At 41.0% G+C, this 12102-nt stretch overlaps 1 protein-coding gene across 4 annotated transcripts in view; it reads left to right on the forward strand.

Annotated features, from left to right (window-relative positions):
• Positions 1 to 12102, forward strand: part of SUSD1 (sushi domain containing 1) — an 81053-nt gene that overhangs the window by 40417 nt on the left and 28534 nt on the right. For all 4 annotated transcript variants that reach the window (XM_075931417.2, XM_075931415.2, XM_075931416.2 and 1 more), the window contains 5 exons: positions 4978 to 5072; positions 6541 to 6727; positions 8181 to 8275; positions 8792 to 8978; positions 10594 to 10688. In XM_075931417.2, the coding sequence (XP_075787532.2) occupies positions 4978 to 5072; positions 6541 to 6727; positions 8181 to 8275; positions 8792 to 8978; positions 10594 to 10688 (659 nt within the window). The remainder of the gene's footprint in view (positions 1 to 4977; positions 5073 to 6540; positions 6728 to 8180; positions 8276 to 8791; positions 8979 to 10593; positions 10689 to 12102) is intronic.

Consider the following 12102-nt stretch of genomic DNA (forward strand, 5'->3'; position numbering starts at 1 on the left):
TTAATATATTTTTCTACTGTGAACATGATCACAACTGCATCTCCTATTCCTGGGTTTTGGTCACTTTGCACCAATATATGAATTACTTTGCCCCCATTGTATCTTGGTAACCTTTTTAGACCAAAGGAAATAGTAAATCATTAGCTGTCCCTTTGTTTCTTCCTGCATGACTGCTTTTCTCTTTAACTTTGCTACTCTTCTGTGGGCTGTCTGCATGTTTAGTTTGGGAGGGGGGAGTTCAATTGTGGAAATCCCCTTTCAGCATCATAGTTAGGGTTGTGTTGAAATTTTACAAGCAATAATGAATTAAACATGAAAATGCTTGTGAACACTTCTCATATACTAATGCGTTAGGGAGAATATATATGTTTCCTCGTCAAATAAATCCTACTTGTAGACACACGCACAAAATATAGAGGAGGGAACTGTGGTGAAGGAAGTGTCTGGGTTCTTTGGCAACAGGTGCTCTAGAAAAGCTTGAATAGAAACAGAATGTTAGAAATCATTAAGAATTGGATGGGGAGTAAGGCAGTATTTTATTGCCTCTGTATAAATCCATGGGGCGCCCAGATCTTGAATGCTGCATGTAGATGTGGTTTCCTCGTTTCACAAAAGATATTTTAGCATTGGAAAAAAGTTCAGACTAGGGCAACAGAAATGATTAGGGATATAGAATGGCTGCCATATGAGGCTCGATTAATAACACTGGAACTGGAAATTTTCAGCTTAGAAATTAAGGAGGGAGGTTATGATAGAGGTTCATAAAATCATGACTGGTGTGGAGAAAGTGAATAAGAAAAAGTTATTTACTTGTTCCCATAACACAAGAACTAGGGTTCACCAAATGGTATTAATAGGTAGCACGTTAAAACAAACAGAAGGAAGTACTTTTTCATGCAACACGCTGTCAACTTGTGGAACTCCTTGCCAGGGGATGTTGTGCAGTCTGACTAAAACAGGGTTCAAAAAACAGCTAGACAAATTCATAGAGAGTAGATCCATTAATGGCTATTAGCCAAGATGCGCAGGGATGGTGTCCCTGGCCACTCTGTCAGAAGCTGGGAATAGGTGACAGGAATGGAATCACTTGATGATTACTTGTTCTGTTCATTCCCTCTCAGGCACCTGGCCCTGTCCAGTGTCAGGAGACAGGATACTGGGCTAGATGGACCTTTTGTATGACTCAGTATTGCCATTCTTATGTTCTAACACTGTTTTCTGTAATTCTCATCTCTTACTTGAATATATGTATATTACAAGGTAGTAGCAGATAACATCTGTTGTGTATCATCTGCAGGTGAGGAAAAAGGAAAGAAAATATATTTTTTTCCTCTTTGTCCTAAATCCTGGAAGTGACTGAAGGAAAGATGTTTTATTGTATGACTTTAGTGTATGGCAACTTTTAGAAGGGAACTTTTAGAAGGGAAAGTAATGGAAGGGGAGTTTGTTCTGTGTCGGTCTTTCTGACCAGAATAGGCTGCAAAATCTTTTACTGATAACCCATAGATTCCGAGGGCTGTTTGGTGACACCTATGAAAGGAGATGATGCATGTTTTTGACCGACTGTTCTCTGAAAGGAGATGATGCACGTTTTTGACCGACTGTTCTCTGCATCACAAAACCATCTTTCGAGTGACCAGATTTCCCTATGCCAAACACGGGACATCAGGTTGGGGGTGCGGCACTCGGGGCGGTGGGGGGTGGAGTGTCCTCTTACAGCATGGCAGCCATAGTGCTTGCACTGGCACTGTACCTGTCCTTAGGTGGAGGCAGTGTTTGAATTGGATGCAGGTGAGGGGAGAGAATGCTGACATGCCCACAGAGAATAGTTATCTGGATGAAGATGAAGACTCAAGGTATGTCTGCTGCAACCATTGCACCAGGAATCTATTTAGTATGTCTGGTGAAGACCCTCTAAATCAACTGCAGAGAGCTCTCCAGTTGACTCCTGTAATCAGGCATAAGTAATACACATCCAGGTACAAGAGGTGCAAGGTAAGTTGATGGGAGAGCATCTCTCATCGACCTAGCATGGTGTGCTGCAGTAAGTTGACCTAAGCTACATTAAATCCAGCTTCATTATTCATGTAGTTGGAGTAGTATAATATAGGTCGACTTACTGCGGTAGTGTAGACATTGTGTCCGCCTTTTCACTGGTTTAGAGGTACTGAAACAATTGGTACAGTGGGGTATACAGAGAGCCATTGTACCAAAGTGTAAACCCTATAGATGAGGGAAACCACTCCAAGCCAAGGGGTGCAGCGGCACCCCTAGTACCAGCACCTATGCCTGGGTTGCTCATATTTGCCTTGTAGGGTCCTTCCCACACATTGGTTTAAAGTGAGTTCTCTGCTTTTTTCTGGAGGATTTAAAAATGGTTGGAAAATGAATAGATGAGACCATAGCCGAAGAGTCAAACTTATCTTTTTTCTGCTCATTTCCTTCTTTGTTTCTCTTATTGTCACTTCATTTCTCTTCCAGATTCAATTTTGGATCATTATTTCTCTCTCTTGTAGTTTTTCTCACTCTTATCTCTTCCCACCAGCTCCCTTCCCTGGCTTTTACCAGCCTTAATGGCACTTCCCCTGTTTTCCCTCTTCCTGTAGTCTCTTGTGACCTCTCACTCGTCCGGTACTTCCCTCCATGCCCTTGGCCCCGTCCCCATCCCTTTACTTCCTGTTTTCAGAACTCTTCCACTTGAAGTGGATGCCTGGCTGGATTGCCAGCTTTATTTGAGCTTTTATCTTATGGGACAACAGTGTCATCCAGTGGCCTGCTACATTAAGGACAAGTTCAAATTCCTTTTCTTAAACTAAAGGAAATAATTGCCTTCAACTTCACCTATTTCATAGGGGATTCTGAACTGGAGTTGAGATTAAGCATGTTCAGTCCTTACTTACGTGCTACAGCCCACTATGTTTTGTGAATCAGAGCATACATAGGATACATTAGACAAGAGAATAGATGTCTCACTATCACATAGCATTCGATAGTATATTTCTTACACTGATTAAACATCAGTTCCTGTTCAATAGAAACAAGATAGCAGTTAAGATTACCGTTAAGAGAACATCTATTCTACAGTGCATAGGAGAAAAGGATAAATAGTACTATCTTTTGAAAGCATATGTAATTTTCTTTCTTGTTGCTGAACTAGAATAGGGCTCGGATTTTCTATGGATTGTTATGATCTTTTGGATAAAATTATACTTGAATACAGCCACATAAAAAGGTTTCCTGCCTGATATTTAGTTTGTTTGTTTTCTAAGAGTTGCAATCACCTTAGCTAAAAAAGACACTGCAAAGAGAAAACACTCAAAAAAGAGAAATGACCATGACTTGTGGGATGAGTGTTTGCAGAGCAGACAAAAGCGGTAACTTCTGTACAAAGAGAGATTTTAAAAGAAGGGGTTATTTAATCTGAAAAGTAGAAATGGATGAGGAGCTATCGTAGAGGAATATAACAAATGGGTGTGATGACGGCTATTCAGACATTTGTCTCTTGCGTAAGAGGGAAACAAGAGGATGTACAAAATGATAGATTATAGATTGTACATTATAATCTGGGGGACTGCTTGGTCAAAAATGAGGGGACTCATTTTGTGGACCCATCTTGGTTAAGTTTTGTTTTTGCAATACAAAAACCAGTTATGGACTTAGGAGCTCTGTTCCCTTCTATCTGAACCTCTAAATCTGGGGGTAGGAGCTGGGCAGAGCATGGTCAGAGAACTGAGTACAGTTCTGGACTTTGTGTAGTAATAAGATGCAGATTCTTTTAGCTCTTAGTCTCTGGTTTGCGTCTGGCTGAGGTTGATAGTAACCAAGATTTGCTGCTTGTTGCTATTTGTTCAAATCAGTTACATTCCTAGTGGATAGGTGTCCTTGCAATTCATAAAACAACAAATTTACTGCAGTTTAGCAGAGATGCCAATGCTTTTATTGGCGTGGTGGCTAAACTACTGTTCCGTTATAGTCAGAGGTATCAGGGCATAAGAATATATTGGTGGGAAAACTTTCATTACTGCTGTTCGCACCATCCTGTGTTCAGGTCATTCTGTGCCTTAGAGAGAGAACCTGGCATCTTCAAAATACACAGAATTTCAGGGTTTGTTTTTAAATATAATATTTTTTATGAAATGGCAGCAAAAACTTAAAAGGAAGTACTTTCATACACAATGGATAACTAACCCGTGGAACTCAATGCTGCATGATCTAAAATAAGTATGGCTTAATAGGAACATTAGAATAACCATACTGGGTCAGATCAGTGGTCTGTCTAGCCCAGTATCCTGTCTTCTGACTGTGGCCAATGCCAGATCTTTCAAAGAGAATGAACAGAACAGGGCAATCTATTGAATGATCCGTTCCCTGTCCCAGCATCTGGCAGTCCAGTGCATGGGATTGTTTCTGTGACAATCTTAACTCATAGCCATTGATGAACTAAGCCTCCATGAATTTATCTCTCTCTTTTTTTTTTTTTTTTTTTTTTTTTTTTTTTAAAACCCTGTTCTACTTTTGCCCTTCTCCAGAACTCCATGCAAAGATCTAATCTGAGTTTGAGGGAGGAAAAGATCCCATCCTAAGCCCTCCATTTCAGGGGTATGCATCACTACGGATGGGGGAAGAACAAACTAGCCCTAAATGCATGTCTGTCTTAATGTGAATTCTATTAATTGTTCTTTTCATCTCTTGGTCCTCTATGTAGATTATCATAGACTGATTTCACTTACCTTTCTCTTTTTCTAATCTGCCTTTTTTTCCTATGCTAAACTGCTCTTGATGAGATTTTATTTACCCAAGTGCTTATATTTCTGAGCTAGATTCCTGTGTTCTCAGTTTTCAGCACTGGTAATCGGTATGGTGAGGTTCCAAATGTAGTGTGTATTAACTTTTGGGTGTGTGTGGGTTTTTTGTTGTTTGTTATTTCTCTGTCTTCTTGGTTTAGAGTGACTTTCATATTCCCTCCTTCCCCTACAGTGAAGGCAGCCATCGGGAACGTGTCTGTATTTAATCAAACCTGTGTGAAATGGAGGAGGACGACGAGTGAAACTGACTTGAAAATGGTGTATTTGGTAAGCGGGACAGTGTTTGGGATTTTTTCCATTGCAAAACTAGCCCTTGGTAATTTAGCTGAAAATGGTGTTTTCCATCCTGCTTTTTTTTGCTGACTTGCTACCACTTAGTCCCCAGTCTGTGTCCTTTCCTCTGTCTAAAAAAAGTCCCCTTTGTGCAGTGGTGAAAGGAGATCAGATGGGCAGAGACTCCACAGGCAGAGGAGTGGCTACAGTGTTAGAGACCAGGCGCAGGGCGCCTAGAAAGCATGGTCTTCAACGTCCATCATTATTTGGTGGCAATTATGGAAGTAAATATTTGGTAAAGTTACTGAAATGTTTGTACTGAAAGGAGCAGGTCACTTTAATATGGCAATAACGATATTGTAACAGATCCCAGCATAGGAAGTCATTTTGTGCGTCCTGTGACACACCAGACTCTTCGCTAATTGACAGTGCGCTGGGTATGCCCCACACTCAGTGCACGTGCATATGTGCTCCAGACGTTTCATGTATTAGTCTTTGATGGGTTTCAGTAAATACTTGCAGACTGCGGCATATCACAAAGGATCCTTTTATTTTTTGCCTTATGTGCATTGTAATTTTTTTTGTTTTTTTTTGGCCATAAATCAAGAATGCAGTTATCTTGTATCTTTAAGATACAAATAAAGGATGACAAATGTAGCACATAACTAGTGCAAGTCCAGCCCCTCCGGGCATGGGTGTGAAGTTGGTGCTCCTCAGGCCTAGTCTAGGAGAACTTGGGCCCCCAGTTGCCCCTCTGCGGGAGATAATCATGCACTGGCCAGCCAAAGCCCCAGCCGGAGTCCAGTCCTTTAATCCAGCCCCTATAGTCTTACTCGGGTCCATCCCCACAGACCATATTTTCACAGGTCACTTCTGGTTATTAGCCATCCATTGCTACCACTGGTGGCCCCCATACCAGTGACCTGCTGCTTCCAAGACCATCAGCCCCTGAACTGCTTGGCCTTCTCTCACCTGTCACCTCCAAGCTGTCACCTTTAGCTCCTGCTCCCAAATCGCCTCTGACTCCCTTTCCTCAGAGTCCTGCTGGCTGAGCGTCGCTCTGCAGGTCAACCTAGTGTCCAGTAATAGGCCAGCAAGTTCATTTCAGTATGAATATGATAGAGAATATAGCAATGACTTGATTAACACAGCAGAGGATCTGTAAACTGGGCAGCACAAAGGTTAATGCAACAGAAAATAAAGAGCAAATTGATTGATATACCAAAACAGCAATCAATATGCCAAGACGAATACAGTTGCAATTACAGAATTGAATCCATAGAGCAAGGGACTTGTAGAGATGTGCATTTTGTAGGATAAGGTGCTAGGATGACAAGAGATTAAAATGAGAGAATATGCATATAATTACTGAAAAGACACATGCTTATCACAATACTCTCATTCATAAAACACACAGCAATTTCTGTAGAACTCAAATTTTGACTTTCTTCTCCATTAACAGTTTCATGTGCAAGAGCAAAGACTGCATCAGAAGGCATCTTTCAATGAAGCAACATTTAATTTCACATCAAAGGAGGAGACTCCAGAGCTGTGTCTAGACCTAAAGGCAGGCACTAACTACACGGTGAGCATCACTGTAGTGTCTCCTGAGTACTCGGATCCCATCACTATCACAATTAATACTGTGGGTAAGTGTCCTGCTGGTTCATTTACCTAGCTGTTAGGCTTAAGGGGGATGATAGCGCAAAGTGAATATGCTCATGTACCTGATTTTTTTGTGGCTCTAGTCAAGTGAGTGAGGGATTGCTAATATGTGGAGCATTGCATTTACTGGATTCAAAGGTCTAGACAAAGTGGTTGCTGGAGAGAAGCTGCATGAACGACCAAGCATGGTCAGATCAAGTAGGCCTTGAAGGTAAGGACCATGAGATATGGTCAGGCCAGGTAGTTGCTGGAGGGAAACTGTGTGTGAGGGACCAGGAGATGCCCAGGACTTCAGTTTTCCAGCACTGGGCACCATTCAAGGTATACAGGAATCCATTGAGCATGGTGTGTGTTGTTGCATAAGTAAAACTTGCCACATTTTTGTATTGGCACCTGTACGTTGAATGTTAGTACATATGCAGTAGATAATATTGCTGGAAAATATTTTTTGGTATCAACATTTTGATTTTTAAAATCTTTTCAAAATACGATAAAATACAATTCATTTTAAGGAAAAAAATAACTTAGAGTAGCACGCTGTAGTTTCAGCTGATGTTGTTTTCTCTTTCTGTTGGTTAATACCGACACTTAAGTGCACAAAACCAGAGCAGAATATCAGGGTATGTCTACGCTTGCTCCCTATTGCGAGATAGGGATGAAAATGTAGTGTACCAAAATTGCTAATGAAGCGTGGGATTTAAATATCCTGCGCTTAATTAGCATAATCTCGTCTGGCCGCCATTTTGAAATCGCGTTATTGCGAAATAAAACTCCCCGTGTAACTGCGTTATTTCGAGAGAAAACCCTTCTCTCGAAATAACTGTTAAACCTAATTGTATGAAGAGTAACAGTTATTTCGAGAGAAGGGTTTTCTCTTGAAATAATGCTGCTACACGGGGCGTTTTATTTGGCAATAATGCGATTTCAAAATGGCGGCCAGACAAGATTATGCTAATTAAGCGCGGGATATTTAAATCCCGCGCTTCATTAGCAATTTCGGTAAGCTACATTTGCATCCCTATCTCAAGATAGGGAGCAAGTGTAGACATACCGTCAGAGTTGAAATCCACTACACAGGTTGAGGGGAACATTCAGAGACTATTGAGGCAGTGTGGCTCATAAGGGAAAACACAGGCACTGCAGATTGAGTTCTGTCCCCAGCCCTGCCGCTGGCCTGCTGTGTGACTTTTTGTTACTTCACTTCTTAGTACTTCACTTTACCCTTCGTCTGTCTTATCTGTTTGGATTGTTGTTCCTTCACTGCAGGAGCTGTCCTGTATCGTGTGTTAGTGTCCTGACCACTGCGACAAATAATCCGTTATAAATTACAAGAAAGTCAACTGAGTTTTTAAATGCAGTAGGGAGGAAAGGTACCTAGATGTATGGACAACAGTTTTTGAGAAGCTGTGACTTTTTCTCTTTTCTTCTGTTCTGTAGAAGAGGAAGGATTCAACAATGTTTCAGTATTTAATTATACCTGTTTGAAATGGAGGAGACATTCTGGAAGAGTCGGCGTGAAGGAAACCTACCTCGTAAGTCAGATCTAATATTTTTTGTATTAACAGTTGGATAGAAATGTAGGATTTTGGATTAAAGATTTTGGTGGAAGTATTAATAATCCTAAAAAAAAGGTATTGAAAAAAGTTAGTACAGGCAGTCCCCGGGTTACGTACAAGATAGGGACTGTGGGTTTGTTCTTAAGTTGAATTTGTATGTAAGTCGGAACTGGTACATATTGTAGGGGAAACTCTAGCCAAACATTTCTCCAGAGCTCAGTTTTATTCTCCCACACCTCACTTCCCTCAGTCCTTTATTCTCAAGCTGAGGTGTCTGCTGAGAAAAGCTGCTCCGCGTCTCCCTGGTCTGCTGGGGGGAAGCAGCTAGTGCGGGGTTGCCTCACCCCGTTTGTAAGTAGGGATCCAATGTAAGTCGGATCCATGTAACCCGGGGACTGCCTGTAATTTGATGTGACTTTTAAACAGCTGTGTGATGCTCTCAGATTTTCTGAAGAGCTTATTAAAAGTATGTTTGTCTTATTTCTATGATAGTTTCACATACAGGAACAACAGGGACGCTTGAGGAAATCATCCCATGAAATGATGACTAACTTGACCACCAAGGAGGAGAACCCCACGGTGTGCCTCCCTCTTCCTCTTGGTGTAAACTACACAGTGAATGTCACTGAGGCGTCTACCAAACTTGTTTTACAAATACCCATAATACTCTCAACGACTGGTGAGTGCTTTTGTTCTCCTGATCATTGTTTCCTTGTACTTGTCCATCAGTTTGTCCGCGTCCATCTGGTATTTCTTGTCTTCAACTCAGTTGTAAACTCTTTGGGGCCAGAAGCTGGGTGTTTTTTGTTCTGTGTTTGTACAACACCTGGCACAGAGGGGCCCTGTGCCATGGCTGGGGCCTGTAGGTGCCATAATTATAAAAATAAATTATAATAAGAGGAGTACGTTTAAGTTTCTAGTGCAGTAATAACAGGCTTACTTGGTTGGAATTCTGACTGTTCCAAGGAGAAACTTTTAAGGTTTGAAGAACAAATGTATGAGGCAGTCGGTCTTAAATTGTCACTTTAAAGGAGTGTGTTCCTCTTTTTCCACCACGTCTCAGAACCCACCATAGTTATTGCTAGGTGTGCAGGATCATGAAGAGGGATATCGGGTTGTCTTGTCTAAATTAGAGACAAATACTGTATGGTCTGTATTCAGACAAAATGCCCATCGACTGCTGTGAGAATTGCCTAACAAAGTATTAAATTTGTTCTTTTTGGCTGCATTTTCTTTGGGGCATAAAACATCTTTTACATAATATTATGCAGATGTACAGTTAATAACAACTCGCTACGTATATATCCCGTTTCTAAAGAATGCTTTTATTGTGGATGTGCTATTTACTTTCAAGTTAAAGAATAATTGAAAAGGGTGCTTTAAACAAACAAACACAATGAATGAATGAACTCGCACCACAAGCACTCTTTCAGATGTAGACATCACTCTGTGAACCTTCCTAAAGTGATTTCATAAAGGTTGTTTTCTTTAAGGTTTCATAAGCCTCTTTTTGTCTCTTTTTCAAATACTTCTTATGGAAGCATCTTTTCCTAATCCAATCCTTTTTAAATGTCATGTAATTTGGTGTAAACTGAGGCAGTCCTCCTATTGTAGAGCTGCATCACACACCAGATTAAAGATCTGTTGACCAATCAATCTTGTGAGATACAGCATGAGCTCTGGGGGCATCTCTCCTGTCAGTGTCAGTAGCTGCAGAACAGATGTGTTTGTTCTTGCTTTCCAGCTTCTAACGTACAGTGTTGTTACATGTATACCCACACTTTACCATGAGTACAGAAATGCCTACTTGACCACCAGTATAAGAAGGATCAAGTCAGAATGAAAGATCTTACAACAAAGATCTTAAAACAATGTTGATGAGCATGGTGTAAATGCCTAGGTAGAAGTTGTGTCTACTTCCTGTAAAATGAATGGTCTTTCACCTCCTCTTTCAGGACTTTCCAGCCATTGGGAGTGAAACTATCATACACTACAGACCAAAATCTAGTAAAGTTTGGTTTTGTTTTTCATGGCATTTTGTGCTTGATTGGTATTCCGCAAAATAATCTGTAGAGCTGTGCTTGCTCCTTCGCTTTGATGTTGTATTCATATCTTCAGGAGTCTACAGAGTTGGATGAGAGCATCCTTTCTGGTCTTGCAATTCCTGTTTTATCCCTTGGGAGGCATGTGGCAGAGCACATTAGAGAGGGAGAGATAAAGGGTGTGTGAGAGAGAGGCTTTTTGTAAAGGTAATAGCAGAAAATTCCCTTCTGTGTTTATTTTTCTTCATACAGAGGAGGAATTGCTCAGCAATGTGACTGTATTTAATGAAACGTGCGTGAAGTGGCAGAGAAAAGTTGCAAGAGCTGGGACAGAGGAAACGTATACAGTAAGTGAGATGCAATTTCTGTGTGCGAGGGGGAGTTTTGGAACTAATCTGGGTAACTGAACAGCTTTGAAGATTTTATTGTTTTAGCTGGGTCTGTTGCAGTGTTGAATGAAGAGTCAATTGTTTGCTCTTTCTTTCCAGTAAAAACCATGTAGCACTTTCAGTTAGGCTGGGTGAATGAATGAAGGGAAAAATACATCCCAGCCACGAGGTAGAGTGAAGGGCTCACCAAACTTTGACTCGGGCCCTAATTCAGTAAAATACGTAAACATTTGCTTGAGCCCTCTTCTGTTCAAATCTGAAAAGCTACAGGGAAATTAACAGCAAGAACACTACCATTAGTTACTATAGCTTTGGGAGAAAGTCCTCTGTGTTCTGTTTTGTGTTGCAGAAGTTCCTATGGGACCCAATCATGGACCAAGGCCCCATTGGTCTATGAGCTGTACAAATACATGACAATAACTTTGATTAGTGTAATAAGTGGGAAGAAATTAAGGCTTTGATTCAGGAAACTGTCCATATTCAGCAGAGCACTCAGGCACATACTTGTGTCTTCTTGAAGTCATTGACTTGTCCAAGGTCGCAACATAAAGTTGTGCAGAACCAGGAACAGAATCCATTACCTTCTGATTCCCAGTCCACAGTTCTAAGCACTAGATTGTATTTCCTGCCACACATGAATGTTTGGAAATTTTGTTTTGCGCAATACACTGCAAGCTCACACCCAGTGCAGTAGATTAATCTAAAGAACCTGTTGTAGTGTGATGCATTTTATTTATGTGACTCTTTGAAAGGTGGTTCTAGGTATGTTTGTAATATATTTAAATATGCAAAAACAAGAATAAAATATGAAATACAAAGGCACAGAAATGAATCATTCAACCAGGATCACCCAGACTAATAATAAAATCACGACTATTCCCACTTTTAGCCAATAATGACATCTCATTGGAAAGCCAGGGAAAAAATTTGGACTTGAACCACCTGAACATGCTGTAAAAGATTATCAACTCTAGCAGACCAGGGTGGGAATGAGCTCCAAATTGGGAACCAGTCCTAGAAAATGACCTGCCACTGTCCCGCTCTTATACACCAGAAGGACCATTAGCTTGAGTGCCTTTGTTGACCGCAGCTGAAGCGGGGAAGGAGAAGTCTACAAAGTAGCCTTGTCTGAAGTGATTTACGGTTTTACTGGACAAAACCAACTCCTTGAGCCTGTCTCAAACGGGTGAATGCAAACTAATGACCACTGGAATAATGCATTTCCCATGCTTACTGAGCACTTCCATTTTCCACTTATTTCAGTTTCCCAACAGCTTCATTTAACGCATTTTGGGGTAGTCTACTGACAGCAGCTTTGGAAATTGTAACAGGGTATGCAGTCTTGTGTTCAGTCACCCTCATCCATGCCCTA

The sequence above is a fragment of the Pelodiscus sinensis genome, chromosome 6 (genome assembly GCF_052426305.1).
Source record: "Pelodiscus sinensis isolate ZL-2025 chromosome 6, ASM5242630v1, whole genome shotgun sequence".
NCBI classification, from domain to species: Eukaryota; Metazoa; Chordata; order Testudines; family Trionychidae; genus Pelodiscus; species Pelodiscus sinensis.